Raw genomic sequence first — 20,987 nt, forward strand, 5'->3', positions numbered from 1 at the left:
AGTCGGTCCTAGACCATCGAGGCTTGTTTTTGCTAGTCCCTCAGATTCTTTTTTGCATCCTCTTTATTATTGGGGCATGTTTAGAATGAGAGTTTTTTTTTTTTTTTTTTTTTTTTTGGGTTGAGAGTGGGAGCTGATGATGAAATCATTATAGATCGTTTTGTTATCAACCTTGATAGATCTTTTATAGACTAAAGTATATTTTTAGGTCATAAAGTTCATTTACATCTTGGCCATTTATATTTCTAAATTCCTCATTTGGCTCTTCATATTTGATTACATTTTCATATTGACTCTTCTATTCATTTCTGTCAGTAATCTCATTGTTAAGTACCTTTTCAAAATTATGGGCAAAAAAAGATATTATAGATAGTTAGATTACTAATTGAAATGAACGGAAAGGCAAATATAAAAATGAAATCAAACATAAAGGGTCAAAATGAAAATTTTAAAGCTTAAAAGGCAAAATGAAAACAAACACAAACTTTAAGGGCCAAAAATATACTTTAATCTTATTCATAGATAACCAACTATTGTGCCGAAGAATGTTTCATTTAAAAAAATTTGGCTTCGCTCCTCATTTGATAGCTCCATACCTTAAAGTCTAATAAGTGTAGAAGCTCATGAAATTGCATAATTGCATTTAACCAAAAACTAGTGAGAAAAATGGAAGAGATTATGGCTAATGTAGATATCCCATTTTGTGTCGGTTAATAATTTTAAACCCTTGATTCCAATGAGGGTGTACCACCCTGCAAATTTTAACATATTATTCTATCAATTATGTATTTTGCACAACATAAATTTGAGATTAAAATTTTTATAAAAGGGAATCATGTTTTAGGAAACCTAGCATGTGCGGAAATAAAATAGAAGAGATTGTTTCTTTTTCAAGGAACTTAATGTTAACCTCAAGAGGTTGGCTTAGTTGTTTCTAAAGCCTCATGATATTCATGAAATTCTGAGTTCAAAACATATTGGGGTTACTCTTATGGGATTCCTTTCTATAGTAACATGATGTGCGTGGGACAGGAGGACTGCATACACTCGAGGAAATAGTCAGATATTCAGAGAGGCTTGAACACCTTTGTTTATCGAAAAAAGAAAAGGGGAACCTAATGTCTTTTTGTTTAAGACTTGGGCTCAAAATGTTCGTAGAGAGATGAACAACTTTGGACTAAGAACTAAAAGGCAAGGAATTAAGTGAGTGGGCTTTGTAGGCCTAATATCATAGCCCATAATTTCACACATAAAAAAAGACGGAAGCAAAACCGAAGACCCTACAAGCATTGTCAAGCCCAACGCATCTACTAAATGCATCAAAGGCAATCTCTACAAATTTAAAAAATAATTCATCAAGAGGGATTTTTTTTTTTTGGGAGACTGGTAGATAATACAATACCTCCACCTATCACTTTCCTTATATTTTCTCATATTATTTTATTTTATTTTTAGCTACGAAAACTTTTTCTTATTTATTAAGTACTAATTTTTAATGAAACTTACTATTATTTGAGAGTAGGAAGTATATCATGTTACTGTATTACTGGAATACTGAATAATTACTCTTACAATGTAATATGAAGTCACCACAATAGATTTTATAATTAAACTTGACTAACCTTTAGATAAACAAAATTAAATAACCTTTTTAGGTAAAGTAATTTTTTTTTAGAATGTTTTAACCTATAATGTCCGCTCCTAATGATAATTCTTTATCATCAGATTAAGACACCAATCAATTTTTGGTATAGGCGGAGATTAAATCTCAGATCTCTTATACAACCATCATAAATTTTATCAATTTTTAAATAAACTAATTAAACATACCTTGAAAAGGACAAAATGGATAGCCCTCATTTTCTCAAAGCCTAGTTCACATGAATTAGGAATGTAGATCTTGATTAAATCATTAACCTTTTTATTATCATGTAACCGCTTGCAAACACACCTTTGCATTACTTGTCGTATTGCACATGCGTAGCCGTCCGTCCAAATGTCCTATCTACTTTGTTTGCAACCTATTTAAATTCTCTCTTTCCCTAATTTGCTGACTTAATCCAACTTGTCTTGACTCTAGACCTACTTCACGGATATTAATTTTTGTGGTTGTATTAATCCTTCTAAAGCTGACATATGAACATGATCAAGCATGAAATCTAATGCATTGTGCTATTATTAATTATAGTATTGGTTTTTGATGAGTCCAAAAAAATCATTAAGGTCGTCCATTAATATGGACAACCTTGCATCATTAGTAGACCATCAAAGATAACTGCTCAACACATTCAACAACGACCATCAAAGGTCTTAAACTCTCATCAAGACAAAAAACGTTACAATCAAGGTAATAATCACCCTAATTTATGTACAACAACTACCTAAATCACCTATAAAAGGGACAATCGGTCTCACTAGCAAGGTATGTCAAGAAACCACTACAAAATGCTATTTATATTAGAAAAGATATGGACTGATACTTACTTAAGCATCGGAGGCTCCCTCACCGGGCACAATCCGGTGGTCTCTTCGATCAATTCTCTTTATCTTGCAGGTCCCACAAGATCGTTTAAAGCTCCGGATTGGATGAGTGATCCAACTGACGATTTTGGCATTATCAGTTTTGATGCAATTTTATTTGTGTCAATGAGCCTTCTGTGTTTAGGTAGCTCTTTCTCCGGAGTGTTTGAAACTTCTGCTTTTATTTTTTTATTTTTTTCCAAGTTATAATATTCAATTAGAGTGATTGGGGGGGGGGGGTGTGGGAATAAAAAGTATAACCTTTGTCACAAATCACAACTGAATTGGACCTCAAATTTAACATTTTAATAAATCTTATGGGGAAAAAAGTGAAAACAAGATCAAAGAAAACACAAACCTGAGTTAGTATTTGAATCTTGTTAGGCTTGAACTTAAAAAATAAAAATAAAAAATAAAATAAAATAAAATAAAAGAAGAAGAAGAAGAAGAAGAAGAAGATTGAAGTCAATATTTTTCTTGAAATTCAGAAAGCAAAAACATTTTTTTATTCATGAAGCTGTTCTTTTTGATAAACTAAAGAAGGTGAAAGTCCTCTTTTCTCTCATCCTAATTCCTATTCTACATCTCTACCAACCATGCATGCCTTTGGATCATTCCATAAATACCAAAACGGCAATCAAGTATGTGTGTATATATATATATATATATATCAAGGTGGATAAGATCAAAACACGTGTATATCCACTAATTGTAACAATAATAATATGGACTTCTTTATTTTAGGAAAATAATTTTATGGACTAAAACAAATACAATGAGGGTAAGAAAAATAATAATGTACAATAGAATTAATATAATCACCATATATGAAATATTTCCTTGGCCTTAATTAGCAGAAAAAGGAAAAGAAAAGAATAATTGGGTTTCTTTGTCCCTATTTTACAAACACCATGGTCAGATACCACAAACCAAATGAAATGAACTAAAATACTCAAAATACCTAAATCAGAACCAATCCTACGAAATTACCAAGCATAAATCATATATAATTGCCTTTAAAAAAAAAGAAAAAAAAAAAAAAAAAAAAAAAAAAAAGCCGATAGCAGTTCCAGCAATCATGGCGATTTTGGGTGGCTGCACTAAAATTTATCTATCTTTGCCTAGCATGAACCCCAAATTATACCCATCATTGTCTTATTCTTGTAATAAAAAGCTTGTTAGTTGTTATTGAACTGAATCAGGTCATGATTTTCCTAGCATCATGGTATATATCTGCAAAAACTCTAATAGAATCAAGATTAATTATGCCACCAGATAAAATAATTAACATAAAAATTTGAGCCCAACAAAAATGTTCAGTAATCAACGCGTCTAAAATGGACAATTAACTCGTTCGATGCATGGTGCCCAAAACTGAACCATTATATCAATTAAAGTTGCAGCAATTAAAATTTTTCAAAACTGCATTAGTAAGTCAAATAACATGTGGTATTTAATTTTGCCTTATTTTTGTGCTTGAGTTATGTATATTCAAACCACTTTAAACATACTTCGTAGTACACAACAAAGTGATATTTGCTTATCGATCTGACAGAATAATTTGATTTCCTTCGAGTGGATCCATCATGCATGCTGATATCTTGTAGACTTCGTCCTTGAAAAATATATTCATAATCATGGTATCAAAATGAATAAATCATTTAGATTTATCACAATATATACGAGGGTGGGAAAAATCGAATCCAAAGATCACATATTAATTCTTAAAGGGATTTCATCAAACATATGGAATGCAACAATAGCAAATATATAGAATACCAAAATAAAATATAAGAACAGTGCAAAGTTTAATCTGAATTCAAAGTAACCCAAACATGCAAATCAGGTCCCATTTACAAACACTAAATATAGACACAAAAGCAACCAACGAAACATAATTTTGGCTTGAATGATTACACATAAGGTAGCGCCACATGCATTTATAATTAACCCACTTAATGATGATCTTCTTTTATTCAGGTAGGTAACATTTCTTAGCCGATTTTTGTTTAGCTTCAAATTGGAGCTCTCCAATTAATTATATATGCTCGGTCTTGGACTAGTTCTCCAACTATGTGATCTGGCGTTGGTTATTTCTTCTCGTGTGAGAGTACGTAGTACCGCGACTAGAGAAAGTGAAATTTTGTTAGATAAATATTACGAAGTAAATAAGAAATTGACTCTTAGGCTCCACTTGGAAGTTCATAAGGGAAAATAATATAATGGAATGGAATGATTATAAGAGAATGGAAAAGAATGGAATGTATTTAAGTAAGGAAAATGAATAGAAAAGAATAGAATTAAGTAACCTTGATTGGATGTTTTAAAATAAACGAATGAAAATGAATGGAATGTAAGTAATCTTATTTGGGAGCAACATGGAGGGAATGAAATGGAATCATTTTATGATAATATTACTGTAGGGACCGGTCCAGAATAACAAGTTGGCTGGGCCTTGGGCCCGTCCGAGAACGATCCTATCCGAAGAGACGCGCGGCCCGTAAAATCCCTGCCCAAGCCAACTGGGCAAAGAAAATACGTCCGAGGAGTAATTCCTCCTCGGACATCCCAAAGACCAGATCAATTCTGCATCCCAGTCACTGTAGCCCTCACTCCAAACACGTAGAAAGAAAGAAGGCTCAAAATATCCTAGAAAAGGCTGTTACCACTACATTAAATACACCCCAACTACTCTCCTGGCCGCATTAATGAAGAGAAGACCCCCAAACAGTGTTACCTTGGTCACTGCAACTCACAAAGAACTGGTAAGGGCGTCTGATGGGACAGGTGCTCAAGTGGGAGTTTGGATGATCAACAAGTATAGGGCCCAGATGATAAAGTAGGGTCTATATCATATGTAAGAGTCCCCCAGAAAGGGGGACGAAAGGAGGGAGAAAAAGGGAGAGGGAGGAAAGAAAGAAGTCATTGTATGAAAACTTGTCCATGAATGGAACTTCGACTAAGACTTACATGTTTGTGATTTACGCTTCTATATCCATGAAGGACATGCAACGAACCGTTGGAGCCAACTGAAGCCGAGTTCTTCATCCCATACTCTACAAATTTCTTTGCGTGGGACTTCTTGGGCCAGGGCCTGATCATCCAGAACCGGGTTAACAAAAATCGTGTCCCTACAATTGGTGAGAATGAGATGCTCCTCGGACTAAATCCGAGGAGTCAAACCTTCCAAACTACATCGATGTAAGGCTTATCTATACATGCCAAACCTACCTTCATATGGGCTTCCGTAAAAATCATGACCAAACCGCCGCCCAATGACCAAGGTCCAGCCTTTCCAAACCCACTCTCTACAAATCGTATTGTTCGGGCCCTTTACGTACGAGCCCAATGTTATCCTTGGGTCGTTAAAAATCGTGCCCTTACAATTGGCGCCGTCTGTGGGAAAGCTTGCGCGTTGGCGCAGGTGGCGGTGGAGTCAAGCCTCTATCAAGCAGAGATCCGCGAAGTTTCCTCCATCTCCGGCGACGTGCAGTTGTTGCTCCGACATAAACTTCTGCTAGGGGCTACGCCTTGCAATGCCAATGGCGCGGGTAGCTCTAGGGGCTTCCGGCCTCAAGCCAACTCTCCCCGCCCTGGTCTAGGGGCTGACCTTCGAAAAATAAATAAATACAGAGAAAAAACTACTTAACAGGAAAGAAAAATTACAAGTTTTAGACAGAACCAAAGCCTTGTATGGTCCTCGGACTCAAGCCTATGGGGAAACCAAGTACTCAAAAGAAATATTACAAGTTTTGGACAGAACCAAGGCCTTGTATGGTCCTCGGACTCAAGCCTATGGGGAAACCAAGTACTCAAAAGAAAAATTACAAGTTTTGGACAGAACCAAGGCCTTGTATGGTCCTCGGACTCAAGCCTATGGGGAAACCAAGTACTCAAAAGAAAAATTACAAGTTTTGGACAGAACCAAGGCCTTGTATGGTCCTCGGACTCAAGCCTATGGGGAAACCAACTACTTAAAAGAAAAACTACAAGTTTTAAACAGAACTTAAGTCCGGCATGGCTCCTCGGACCATGGACTTAGGGGAAATTATTACTTATGACAATTCATCCAAGTTTTAAACAGAACCTAAGTCCTGCATGGCTCCTCGGACCACAGACTCAGAGAAAATTATTACTTATGACAGCTTGGGAAATTATTACTTGAGGGAAATCATTTTAAGGCGCGCGCAGTCTAGCATCATTGCAACGCTCATTCAAATGTGCTGCACAACGTCCTTTTTATCTCGACCGTTTATATTTATTTATGTCGTTGCAAACGATAAAAAAAAAAAAAAAAGGAGGGGTACTGGCATACATCCATAGAAAGCAAAGCAAACATTCTATATTAATATTCCGAGGTCAATACAAAGAGAGGTCCTTACAAAAGAACGGAAAAACAGGACGACTCTCATTCAAAAAAAAAAAAAAAAAAAGAGGCGGAATACAAAAATTAAAAGCCTAAAAGCTAAGCCTTAGCAGGAGGATCTTTTTTCTGCTCTGGCTGAGGAGGAGGGGCCTCGGTGGTAGAGTCCGTGGTAGGATCCTTCGCTTTATCAAGCACAGGGACGGCATCAGGCACCACCAAATCCTGCTCCGAAGTCGCTTGCGCGCCATCAGGATTCTCTCGGATCTCCTGAGGATAGAAGATATTCTCGGGCAGTCTCAGCGCCGAATCTGCAGGAACTCCTGCAGCATCAAGGGCATGAGCCCATGAGATGCTGTAGTATTCCCTGTACACCTCGGGGATCTCCTCGGATAGCCTGGCCTCCGTTTCTTGGACCCCGAGCTGGCGAGAAGCACTCTTTTCAGCCTCTGCAGCCTCTCGGATCAGCTGAGCCTCCTCTTTGACCCGCCGTAGCTCATCCTCGACTTTTTGTAGGGCAATCTTGAGATCCAGCACTGCCTGCTTCTCGGTGGCAAGGTTGATCTGGGTCGTGTACAGCTCTTTGTGCTGATCCTCCGCTTGGGTCTCGGCACTTTTTAAACCGGCCTCCGCGCTCTTGCGCTCTTTCTCCGACTCTTTGAACTTCTCCGTTAGTTCAAAGATTTCTTGCTTGAGCGACCCCACTGTCCTCTCCGCCTCAGCCCGGGATTGAACCTCAGCTTTAGCCAAGCTGCGGTTGCTACGGCAAAACTCCTCGGCCACAAACACCTGCTGGGTGATCTGCCAACGAAACAAAACCAGAATTAGGGTGGAATGCAACAGTATTGATGGCTTAACAAAAGGATGCAAGAAGGGCTTACCATCGCAAGGTCCCTCTTAAGGGACAAGAAAAGCTCGGGCTGGGAGAACCGCTTGTAGGCCTCCATATCCCGAGGAAGAAGCACAGGCTGCTCCCGCGCCTCAGCTATATAACCTGTTCTGCCCCTGTTGTATTCTCGAACCGAGGCGGTGTAGGGGATAGTGACCTCGTCTAGCTCCATCTTCGGACTCCATGCGCGGGGAGTAACGCGTACCTCAACCTGATTCTCTTCATCCCGGCTCTCCATGGAGTTAGCCCTCTTGCTCCTCTGTCCCCGGGTGGCTTTCTGCTGCTTGGCCGGGCGAGGGGCCACTTCACCCTCCTCAAGAACGTCAGTCGGCCTCTTCTTTTTTGGGTCAGTGTTAACCTTGAGGCCAGGGTCGGAAGGAATCTGAGGGGCGATGGGAGGAGGGTCTTGGGTTTGTGCCTTGGCAGGCGCCTTTAAGGACTGACCCTTCCCTCGGCTGGACATCAGTTCTCTCAAAGTTTTTCCCTTATCAGCCATATTGCCTACTTCCTCGTCTGAAAAATCGTCCAAACAAGTTATAATGATTGGACCATCAGCCACGGAGTTGCGATCCTGCTCTCCTTGAGGGTCTGAAAGCTCAACTACGGGGGCTTTGTCAACCTCCTCCTCAAAATAGAACTCGTCTATTTCCTCCTCAAGGGAAAGACGAGATGATTCGGCCTCTTCCTCGGCTGGCACGGCTGCTTCAAGGCCTTCTGGAGGCAGTTGCACGACCGGTGGAGGATCCCGAACTCCAGGTAGCACGACTGGCTTAAGATCTACTCGGGCCAAACACCCAGGCTGGGACACGTCAATCCTAGCTAACCGGGGGCTACCAGCTCTAATGGCATGGCCAACGGGTTGGAAAGCACGGGTTAGTGGTTGATAGCCCAAAACCAAGTGACACGCACACAGTTGCCTGTCCGTGTAGACGTAGATTTCCGACCTTAAAAGATAATTTAGGGCAGGAACATTTATGTGGCTCAGCCTGGGAGCAACCAAAGCTTTATCTGCAATACAGCCGAGAAGAAAATCAAAATTAAACTAACAGGCTTATGACAGATGGAAAAGAAAGTAAGTCCGAGGAGCTAAGCCCCTTCCCTAAAGGATTGGGCCAAAAAGGCGCCGCACCTGGGGTTCCTGCCTGAGTTGGACAATGAAGACCATCGCTCCATTCTCCTGAGGCAATAAGGAAGTCATCCTTCATAGTCTTATTGGATATGGGGAGACAGGAGATTACCCTAACCACCTCGGATCAAGATTTAAGGTAATACCCTCCATTCTCGACGTAGTGGCACTCGTACATGCGCACCACGTCATGCCAGGTCAGACCTAAACCCATTCGCTCATTCAGGACATCTATGCTGCCTAATACCCTGAACATGTTTGGAGCGCATTGGTGGGGCGTCAATCTATGGTGGAACAAGTAGTCCCAAGTAATCTTACGCATGGGGAGCGTCATTCCCCCTTGAATAAAGGCAATCATGGGAATAACCACTTCACCCATGCCTCTATCTAACAGTACTCCTTTTGGGGGACAGTACCGCAGAATCACCCCCGGCGGGATGTGGTATTTTGCCCTAAAAGCCTCCATAGCAATCGGGGTGTCCACTAGTTTTTTGAATCTACCCATCTAATCTAAACTGGAGGAATGGAAATAAAGACCGAGGAGAAAAATAAAATCCGAGGAGGAAGTCGGAGCGACGAAGCGAACGGAACTTACGGATATTCTCCCAAATGGCCGGTGAGGTGGTTGAAGATCTCTTCTAGGAAGTGCGCTTCGTAGAAACGGTTATGAAGATTTGAAGGACGGAGGTGCTCAAGGATTTCTGGGAGTTGGAGTTCTCTAGAGCTCTCTGTTCTGATGTGCGAATAAAAAAGAAAAAAGGATCCTCTCAAGCGCTTTATATAGCAGGAGGGAGAGAGAGAAAAAACCCTTCCCGCTCACGAATTCAAGGAGCAATACTGGCCGCTTGATCCACATCTCGCCGTTGGAGGAAGGAGACAGCTGTCTGGAGTAAATGGCGGCGCCTCGTAACTTGTGGCGCGTCAAAAGTAACTGCCCACGCGCGCGGACCAAGATGTCATCCGTTCCATCCTACATAAATGTCAAAATCCCGCTTTTTCTCCTCGAAGGGAGATCAAAACCGGAATTTTGAGGGGCTATTGTGGGGACCGGCCCAGAATAACAAGTTGGCTGGGCCTTGGGCCCGTCCGAGAACGATCCTATCCGAAGAGACGCGCGGCCCGTAAAATCCCTGCCCAAGCCAACTGGGCAAAGAAAATATGTCCGAGGAGTAATTCCTCCTCGGACATCCCAAAGACCAGATCAATTCTGCATCCCAGTCACTGTAGCCCTCACTCTAAACACGTAGAAAGAAAAAAGGCTCAAAATATCCTAGAAAAGGCTGTCACCACTACATTAAATACACCCCAACTACTCTCCTGGCCGCATTAATGAAGAGAAGACCCCCGAACAGTGTTACCTTGGTCACTGCAACTCACAAAGAACTGGTAAGGGCGTTTGATGGGACAGGTGCTCAAGTGGGAGTTTGGATGATCAACAAGTGTAGGGCCCAGATGATAAAGTAGGGTCTATATCATATGTAAGAGTCCCCCAGAAAGGGGGACGAAAGGAGGGAGAAAAAGGGAGAGGGAGGAAAGAAAGAAGTCATTGTATGAAAGCTTGTCCATGAATGGAACTTCGACTAAGACTTACATGTTTGTGATTTACGCTTCTATATCCATGAAGGACATGCAACGAACCGTTGGAGCCAACTGAAGCCGAGTTCTTCATCCCATACTTTACAAATTTCATTACGTGGGACTTCTTGGGTCAGGGCCTGATCATCCAGGACCGGGTTAACAAAAATCGTGTCCCTACAATTGGTGAGAATGAGATGCTCCTCGGACTAAATCCGAGGAATCAAACCTTCCAAACTACATCGATGTAAGGCTTATCTATACATGCCAAACCTACCTTCGTATGGGTTTTCGTAAAAATCATGACCAAACCGCCGCTCAATGACCAAGGTCCAGCCTTTCCAAACCCACTCTCTATAAATCGTATTGTTCGGACCCTTTACGTACGAGCCCAATGTTATCCTTGGGTCGTTAAAAATCGTGCCCTTACAATTACTATTAGACCCCTATTTTAAAATAAAAAATTGAATATACAGGGGTATTTTGAGAGTTTTAGTAAAAAAATCATTAAATCTAATTTCATTCCATTCCATTCCTCTCAATTTCGGGGAAAATGAAAATTTGAGGTTTTAAGAGAATAGAGAGGAATGAGTGTTCCCTCCTACCCATTCCATTCTCTCCATTAAAACTCCTCAATAAGGAAATGGAAGAATATTCTAAAATGATTTTTTTCATTCCTTTCCATTCCATTTCATTCCCTCCTCCCAAACGAGGAAGCGGAGCCTTAGGCCTCGTTTGAGAGGAGGGAATGGAATGGAATGAAAAGGAATGAAAAAAATCATTTTAGAATATTCTTCCATTTCCTTGTTGGGGAGTTTTAATAGAGGGAATGGAAAACCTATTTCCTTATTTGAGAGTTTAAGTGGGAGGGAATGGAATAGATAGGAGGGAACACTCATTCCTCTCTATTCCCTTAAAATCTCAAATTTTCATTCCCCTTAAAATTGGGAGGAATGAGAGGGAATGAAATTAGATTTAATGATTTTTTTACTAAAACTCCCAAAATACCCCTATATATTCAACCCTTTATTTTAAAATAAGAATCTAATAGTAATATTCTCATAAAATGATTCAATTCAATTCCATTTCCTCCATGTTACTCCCAAACAAGATTACTTACATTCCATTCATTTTCATTCCTTTATTTTAAAACATCCAACTAAGGTTACTTAATTTCATTCTATTCCATTCTTTTCCCTTACTTAAATACATTTCATTTCATTTCATTCCATTCCATTTCTTTATATCCCCTTCTGATCATTTCATTCCATTCCATTCTCTTATGAACTCTCAAATGGAGCCTGAAACATCCAATTAAGGTTATTTAATTCCATTTCATTTCATTCTTTTCCATTCCTTTCTCTTACTTAAATACATTCAATTCATTTTCATTCCCTTATGATCATTCCATTTCCTTATGAACTCTCAAACGGAGCCTTAATGGATCTACTTGAACATGATTTGGAGTGGTAAGAATCCTTGAGTCCAACATCGGAAATGATAGAAAATATGAGTTTTGGGTTGGATATTGAGTTGGGCTTTAGGCATAAGTGGACTGAGCTCACTTATCCAATTAATAATAATATTTTATTATTTTATTTTTGAGTCAATAAGTATGTATACAACAGTTATTTTTAAAACAGTATGTGTCTGTTCAATAACGTATATTTCATAACCTCTCATTCATAAAAACAATTTTTTTAGAAAAACTCTTCAAGAGAGGAAATATTTAGTGCATTCATTTGAGTCAGAGAGGGAGAAAGAGACATAGAGTAGTTCGCAGAGCACAGACCTTGTGTGCTTCTTCTCCGTGCTGTAAATCATTTTATCCTGGGAGGTAGATGTCTGTGAGTCTCAAAGTACTACAGATTGTGTGAGGGGTGAAATCTGCTTTAAGGAGATTGCGTCAAACACAATATTTGATTTAAATCATTCATCCTTTACGCATTTGGTCTGTAAGTTTTTAATTATTTGTAGATTTCTTCTTATATATACCGTATCTATTTATTGCTTTTGTTTATTACATCTATTTGTGTTATTATTTATATTTAGATATGTATGTTGTTCATTTTTGTTAATCACAAAAGTAAATTGTTGAAATATATCCAACAAATTTCTCTCTAATTTTTCTTATCTGTGAGAGAGTAAATTCTTTGAGTGTAGTGTATAACTGTATATTTAGGGTAGGAGAGAGTGCCTCTTTATTACTTTAATAATCTTCATATTCGTTAATGAAATTCTGTAATGATTGCCACCCATGGATGTAAAGCTAAGGTAGAACCACATAAATTATTGCTGTTCTTTTTGTTTTTTGTTTGTTTGTGTTATTATATATTTTTTCTTAGTCATTCCTATTATTTGTGTGTGAAACCTTTCTCATGTTCAAAATAGTTTTCAAAATTATGAGTGCTTCCAAAGACACTTCAGCATAACGTACAACTACAACACGAAGACCTAGATAGAAGAAAGACATTGAGTTCAGTCCTTGCCGTCAAATTGGGGGAAGAATAAAAAAAACAAATCAGTAGCTATGTCCCAATCAAATTTCGTGGGGATACAATATCAAAGATGTTGCCGCTATGATATTGCGAAGGTAGGCCACAGACTATATAATGCTTTGGTAAACCACAGAGAGAGATTTTTATATTTTAGATTCCAGCCAACCTCACCCATTCAAGGAAGTAGGTTAGAACCATTTGGACTAGCTAGTAGGGAGTTCTCTATTGTAACTCTAATTGTGTCTCATAGAATTGATCAACCATATATAGAAGTGAAGAAAAGACAATGCAAGTGGTCGGTTTACTGTTCTGTTGTTGTATTATAATCGTAATTGGATAATATTAATTCTACAGCACTGCTTGACAATATGTATATACTATATACTAATTTACTAGGTGTATTTTGATATAGGTACTTGTCTTAGATTTTCCTCAGAATGCACAAACTAGTGTGGGGTCATGTTCAAAGATTCGGGAAATCTTTAAATGTTAACATCTGCATTACCTCAATCATCTCCATAAAAAAGCATGAAGAAGGACTCTTATCAGGGGAGTTTTTTATTTTTATATTAGGTGGGAAACATAATTACAAAAGGATCGAGCTCATTCTCAACAAACAGCAGTACTTGTTGATGAAGAAAGAGAGAGATTGTTGTTGTGGTTGTGGGGGCTCATTCCGCACTCACATGTGTTTCCATGCATGAAGGGGTTAACACATCTCCAATCCATGTGCCTCGTTTTTCTTTCAAAATCTATTTCCCTTTTACCTAATCTTCTACTTTCTATCGTCCCTTCACTGTGACTATGTGTGTCCAACACCACTGATTGGAGCTGGGTCCTACACCACCATTAATTTACATTATTATAATTTCAAGTCCTTTGAAGTTAGGACTTTTAATTTGAGTACCAAATTTGCAAGCGCGTGAGCTGTTTAAACCAAAGTGCTTGTCGATCTGATCCCAACAAAAGACCCAAACATTTCACTTCAATTCGCCATCCTTATCAATCGCTTTAAGCATTCCCATATTTGGGGGCGACTTGTTTGGTTTGCAAGAAACATTGAGAAATTTTATCACATTTATAATTACAGAGTTGCGGCAAATTAAGAAAATTAAATTGCATACAATAAGACAAGTTTAATTAGAGTTATATATAGATACAGTGATGACTTTGGATTCTGTTAGTTTTGTTGTTTAAATAATAATAAAATAATTATATTCTTCATAATAATAATAAAATATGTTTACAACAAATAATATTAATTTTTTTCCATATCATCTGAATGTATATATATATTTAAATGAATAATAACATATAATGGAACGTACGGTTAATAATCTCAATGTATATATACATTAAAATGAATTTTATGACCCAAACCCAACCCGATCCGCTATTAAAAATAATAATAATAATAATAACCCAACCCACCAAGCCCTAAAAGCTCCCCCAATCTAGAGGGTTGAATCGGGTCGGGTCGGTTTTGGCGGGTTGGTGGATTGGCTACACACCCCTAGTCAGTGTTAAGATACAATAAGACAACCACATATGTTGTATAGGCTTCATGGGTAGTTATATCAAAGCATAAAGAAACACCATTCTTTGCTCACAAATAATGTACATAAAACCCACCTCGTCTTTGTCTTTTTCCTTCTATTTCTTTCATATTCTATTTACCAGGAAATTATTGTGTACTCTCGGAGTATCATAAATACATACTCCCTCCTCTCACATGAATGCTGGGTCCCACTAATTAAATTCATGGTGGGACCCACTATTTATGTGAGATGGAGGAGTACGCATTTATGGTACTCCGGGAGTATCTAATAATTTTCCCTATCTACCATATCAAGCATTCCAAGGATTCCTTTATATAGAATTTTAAGATAATTGTAAGTTACAAATAAGGAATTAAAATCATAACATTACAAAGAAATAAATTACAAGTAAAACTTGGTGACTAAGGCTTTTGTTATTTTATAATAAAAACTAAATTACAATATAATGCACTAAATAGGTCTAAATCTTTGTAACAATTGTTTTAATAAGGTGTTTGTTTGTTGTAGCTTAAAATGCCAACTTGGTTTTACCATAAGCTAATGTACAACTTTTTGAAATCTTATCATTTTTTTTCCCTAGATACGACAGTGTCTTGGGGTGGGTCTTTGATTTTGGTGGATTTAAAGTTTGGCAAACGATGGGTGGTGCTAGTCAAAGGATTAGGGTTCAATTTATTTTTGTGTTGGGTTAAAGCATTCTCGTTAGTCTAGTCAAACTAGAATTTCGCTAAAAATATAACTAAACACTTGTAAAAACTTCATGCAGCAGGCTCAACATTTTAACATTCATAAATAACATATGAACAGTAATTCAATACATCTATTGGTATTGCTTATTCAATATGCCAAATTTTAAAGTTGTGATGCCAGAAAAATTTGGCCGAAAAAAGGGAAAAGAAGGAATAAATTAGAGAGAGAGAAATGTGTTAAGTAGAATAAAGAAAAAATAAAGTTTGGTTACAAAGTTGTTTATAGCTTATGGTTACAACCTTATTCAATCTCTTTTTATTGGAGGTGAATTTTTACAAATCCACTATTGGATTACATTTTCTTCTTATATCATCTATGCTTGTAAAATTTCTACAAAATTAAAAATTAATAGCTATGTTATCAATAAATTGTTTAAATTGCAAGTTTTTGTAATTTAAAATTATACATAAAATATAAATATATAGATCATATAATAAATAGTATTTGATTAACACAAAATTTGACATGTATATTAAAAGCGTAAAAAACATGCAATTCAATGGTTAGATTTTTTAAATATGTAGTAATATTTATTTTATTGAATAATGTTGTAGCGTTAAATTAACTACAACTAATTTTGTAACTAAACTTTATTCATAAAGAAATAGATGTTAAGTTTGATATAAGAGTTCGTATCAACAAAGAGTTAATTAAAATAATTTTTTAGACCAAATGATAGTGGGCTGTGAGCCACCAAGTGAGCCATAGGTTGCATGTGGGGAGATTGGGTCAGCCTTTTACTTTTTCCTCCACTCGGATCCTTCTTTCCTAGTAGTTTAGTACACTCTGGGTAGATATCATTTCTTAGATTAGATGAGTTTCGGTATTCTTCACTTAAGATTTAATCACTTGCAACTTTGATTGAACAAGCATGTTAAAATTTTAAAATAAATTAAACATATTGAAAACATTACACATTTAAAATTCAAAGTAGCCTACAAAAATCCATCAATAAGAATTAGTAATTAAATTTTTAAAAGAATATCAAATTAATCTAGTTTAATGAAAATTTTAATATATATATAAGCTCATTGCCAACTTTGATTTTAAAAAATCAAAGGAATCAATTGAAACATGTTAAAAACAAACACTTAAAATACAAAGTAGCCTACAGATAAGAATTAGTAATCAAATTTGCTTAAAGAATATCAAATTTATTTTAATCAAACTTAATTCGTTTGGTTTTGGGTTTCTTTGAACCAACAGAATTTGTGATAGTGACATTTAATTAGTTGGTTTCAACTAGAAGTAACACTTTAGTATTCATTAGAATCATTACTACACTTTGACAATAAAAGCTAGATCTTTCAAAATCTTTTAATCCTATAAAATGTCTAATGCTTTTATTTCACTGTTATGCGAGTTACTATAACTCGGGCAACCCATAAGAAAAAATTGTAATATATATATATATATATATATATATATATATAATCTAATGCTTAAAAAATTGTAATATTCATTTAATTAAAAAATTGTAACATGCATAAAAACAGAAGAACAAATGAAAAGCAAAATAAGGCAATTCATACGAAAAATATTAAATCTAACTAGAACTTGTAATAAATGAATTTTAGTTAATTTCAGACTTTCAGTTATCAGACAATAATTTAGTATTCTTTACAAATTTAAGATTTAAAATACTGATGTAGAGAATTAATAATTTTAAAAGAGTAATTAATATGATGGCAAAAAAAAAAAGTTTCAATTTTTTTTAAGTGCTGTGTCCCAAAAAAATACGCATGTAGTGTCGCCCACGCGCGCTAGAAACATGTTAAGCATAGCTTGTGAATAAGCATGTGAATAAACATATATTTTGATGAACCAATCACAGTTGATCCATATATAAGCAGAGCTTGTGAATAAGCATGTGAAGCTTGATTTTTTGTTAAAAAAGAAAAAGAAAAGAAAGAGTGAAAGACTTTGAACCCAAATCATGGTAGTTAGTAAGATTCGAACAGATTTTCCCATAATAAACAAAGCAAAACCTCAACGTCAATCACGCAAACATGGTTAAGATAATCTATCTTTAGCTTTATACGTCATGGCCGGGTCAGGGTGGACCCATGTAGCACCTCAATCCTCAAAGCAATCACACACTCTTCCTCCCACGCAGTTTGACAACAGAGCTCTTATTAGGAAAAAGAAAGCTCTCCATGTCCATGGAATTGAATTACCAATGTACGTTAGGTTCAATTTTTCTGAACTAACCCAAGTCTTGCGGTGGTGATGTGATGTAATATGTTGGATATAGGCAAAACACACATGATGGTTATGACATGTGGGTCATTGAGTAACGATGTGAGAGACACATGTGTTAGATTTGAACGTTTCAATCATGCCCATCATATATAGTTTCGTACGTACCTTTACCAAAATTATATTAAAAAAGAGAGATATTTGAAATTGGGAACATAAATACCTAATCATTTTCGAGGTATTGCATGCTAGCTAGTCTATACGAAGTTGCAAAGAACCCAAGGAAAATGACTTATGAGATATACAAATATGCATTAGAAAAAGACTTATTTGGACTTTGAAATAACTTATATAGGTTTGTTTATGTAACTTATCACATTGAGTCCCTCTTAAGTTTGCTTCTTCTGGGTTCTTCTTGTTCTTGGTATTACTTGCTTTCCTCTCCTTGGGATTTTCGCAACTAACACTCTCTTTTCTTGTTCCTCTTCTTCTTCTATGTATACCACAAATGATTAGACTCTCATACAGTGGCCTAACTTTTTATCCTATATAACTAGTCCCACATGCATCCACCACTGTCACACACTTTCATTTCTCTGATCTGCCTCTCTCATCTCTGATATTTACAACTTTCTCTCTCTCTCTCTCTCTCTGTCTCTCTCATGGCGGAGATTGATCACTATCCTACAAAGCCAAGTACCAACAGTACTACCACAGCTCTAAAGCTTTTTGGCTTCAACATTCAGAACGTTTCAGAAGAAAATGACACAGATTCAAGCAAATCTCCATCTGGGTCACAAGAATCCGAGGCTTTCCTATCCAACAATATTGAAGGCAGAAAATACGAGTGCCAATACTGTTGCCGTGAGTTCGCCAACTCACAAGCATTGGGTGGGCATCAAAACGCTCACAAGAAAGAGAGACAGCTAATAAAGCGTGCACAGTTACAAGCTAGTCGAAACCTACAGGCTATGGCTGCAACTTCACACCTCCAAAACCCAATGATATCAGCCTTTTCACCACCACCACAGCTGTTTGCTCAGGCACCACTGCCTCACTCTCACTCACCTTCATGGTTTCTCATGTCTCATGCAGCTGCAGGAACAGGCAATTCTACTACTACTCCTACTCCTTTTGCCCTTCCAAATGGTGGTGTATATGCCAACACAGTGCCTGGAAGGCGTGTCTATGCTGCAGGAGGAGTTGAGGAGTCTATGATGGCAGTTTTGTCTCATGGGGTTGGAAACCGTGGTGGAGTTGCGCAGGGATTTGGTGGAGATGGTATTGGTGGAGGAGGGTCTCACTTTGATAAGGGTTTGAGTTTGGATTTGCATCTCAGTCTTGGGCCTGCTGGTCCATGATTTGGGCTTGAGTAGTCAAGCTCAATCAGATTTGTTCTTGAGAGAAACTTGTGAGAGGTTAGGAACTTGGGGCATGTAATTTTCCAATTTTCCGACTTTCATGAGTGAAGCAATTTCCATGTACATTGTACCCAAAAAAGAAAAAAGAAAAAAGAAAAAAATCAATTTGATCTACATGCATTTCCCTGTCCCTGTCTTTTTTCATTTTCTCTTTGAAACTAACGTTTCTCTACTTTCATTATTATTAGCCTTTTATCTCATAGAAAGGTTCAACTTGTTTCTTTTTTTCTTAGAAATAACATAAATTGATAGGGGAAAAACTTTTTGCACACAACATTATGTTTCGCGTTCTCCGTTTCTGAAAACACACAATGAGTTACACGCGCCTTGTGAAATAAACAAATGCCCCATTGATAGTGACTGGGAAGGTTGGTCTGTTCAACAAGCCCAGTGCCAAACTAAAGGTTGTACGTACGAACCAGTTCAAAGTTTTGACAATTTCTCTTGGTGTTCTACTCTACCTGCTAATTTATGCTGTCAGGATTGAACTTTGGGCAAATTGTACCATCTGCATCCGTCGGCTCAAGTTTAGGTGAGACTTTAACTAGCCTTCTCTTCTACTCATTTGAATCAATTAACTTGAGCAAAGAAAATAATGCCCAGGTCTGCCAATCAAATAGATTTCGTTTCCAAATTGATTTGGCTCATTCTTTATCATAAATGTAAAATATTTACATAGGACGTATTGTAGTTTAATCAAAATGGTAAAAATACGTTCTGCAATAGCGGAAACTATTATTGTGATTTGAGGTTAGCAAAAATCTATTCATACAAGCAAAAACAATAAAAAATCTATATAATACAATAATATTTAATGTGGTTCAATCAACTTCATATCTGCGTTTATAGGTAATTGAAACAAAAATCCACTATCAACAATATAAAATATAACCACACTTAACCAAACTTATATCACAAACAACATTCAAACCTAACAAAGATAAACAAAACCTCATATACATAAACTCACAATTCCAAAACCCCAATGCACCCAATAAGTCTCTCAAACTCACAAAACAAACAAACTCTAACACATGATCGCAAATTCTTTTATCCCCAAATATCTACCAAATTAACTATTCTTCCAAGAAATCCTATCTATGTTCTTCTAGTAGTCTTCTCCTCTTCCCATGTGAGAGGACCTGGGATAAAAGTCACCAAACATTTTGCAATAATACTATTTATAGAGCTTTAATTCTATTCTTTAACGGACAAGAAAACTCAATTACTTCTTCAATAATAAAAGGTTTTTTCCTTCCATATCAAGAAGAATCATTGTCTTTCGCATCAAAGAAAATCTCTTTGCCTTATACAAGGAAAAACCCTCCTTCCATGCCAAGGAAATCCAGACAAAATTTAATTAGGAACACTACAAGAAAATACCTTTTCAGTGCCAAGTTGTAGGCACCTTTTTTTTGTCAATCAACAAGTTGCGCAAAGATGGAGCTCATGCCGGCCAAATAAAAAGAGAGTAATTGGATTTTTTTTTTTTTTTTTTTTTTTTGGTAAAATTACACTTTACAACCCTAAACTATACTCTCATTTATACTTAGCATCATGAACTTAATTTTAGAATATACGATTATTACCCTAAACTATAACTCGTGTTTCATTTTACATCCTACCATCAATTGAGTTGTAAAATTAGATGGAAAAACATGTCATGTGTGACTCATGTGACCTCTATATACATGTCACCACATGAAGATACTGAATTGCCTCTCTTCAAACCCTTAAAATAGAATTATTTAACAAATTTAACCCTTGTGATGCCACATAACCTTTGTTTTAAGAGATTGAAGATGGGAAATTCAATCTTTTTATGTGGTGTCATATATGCATAAGCCACATGAGTTGCATGTCACATGTTTTTCCGTGCAAGCTAGAAGTCTAATTGACAATAAGGTACAAAGTGAAACACATATTATAATTTAGGGTGGTAATTGTGCATTTTGAAAGTTTAGTGTGGTAAGTGTAATTAAACGGGGTATAGTTTATAGTGGTATATTGTAATTGCTCATTTCCTTAACGGACCAAAGGTTAGCCCACTCAACACTTGTTTAATCTATATATATATATAAAACCGA

At 36.9% G+C, this 20,987-nt stretch overlaps 1 protein-coding gene across 1 annotated transcript; it reads left to right on the top strand.

Annotated features, from left to right (window-relative positions):
* The first annotated feature begins 17,831 nt into the window (after positions 1-17,831).
* Positions 17,832-18,976, top strand: LOC115969773 (zinc finger protein 6-like). Its single transcript, XM_031089385.1, has one exon. It carries the CDS (start codon positions 18,142-18,144, stop codon positions 18,838-18,840), a length of 699 nt encoding a protein of 232 aa, XP_030945245.1. The 5' UTR covers positions 17,832-18,141; the 3' UTR covers positions 18,841-18,976.
* Positions 18,977-20,987: the final 2,011 nt, after the last annotated feature.

Source organism: Quercus lobata, chromosome 12, assembly GCF_001633185.2.
Source record: "Quercus lobata isolate SW786 chromosome 12, ValleyOak3.0 Primary Assembly, whole genome shotgun sequence".
Classification (NCBI taxonomy): Eukaryota; Viridiplantae; Streptophyta; class Magnoliopsida; order Fagales; family Fagaceae; genus Quercus; species Quercus lobata.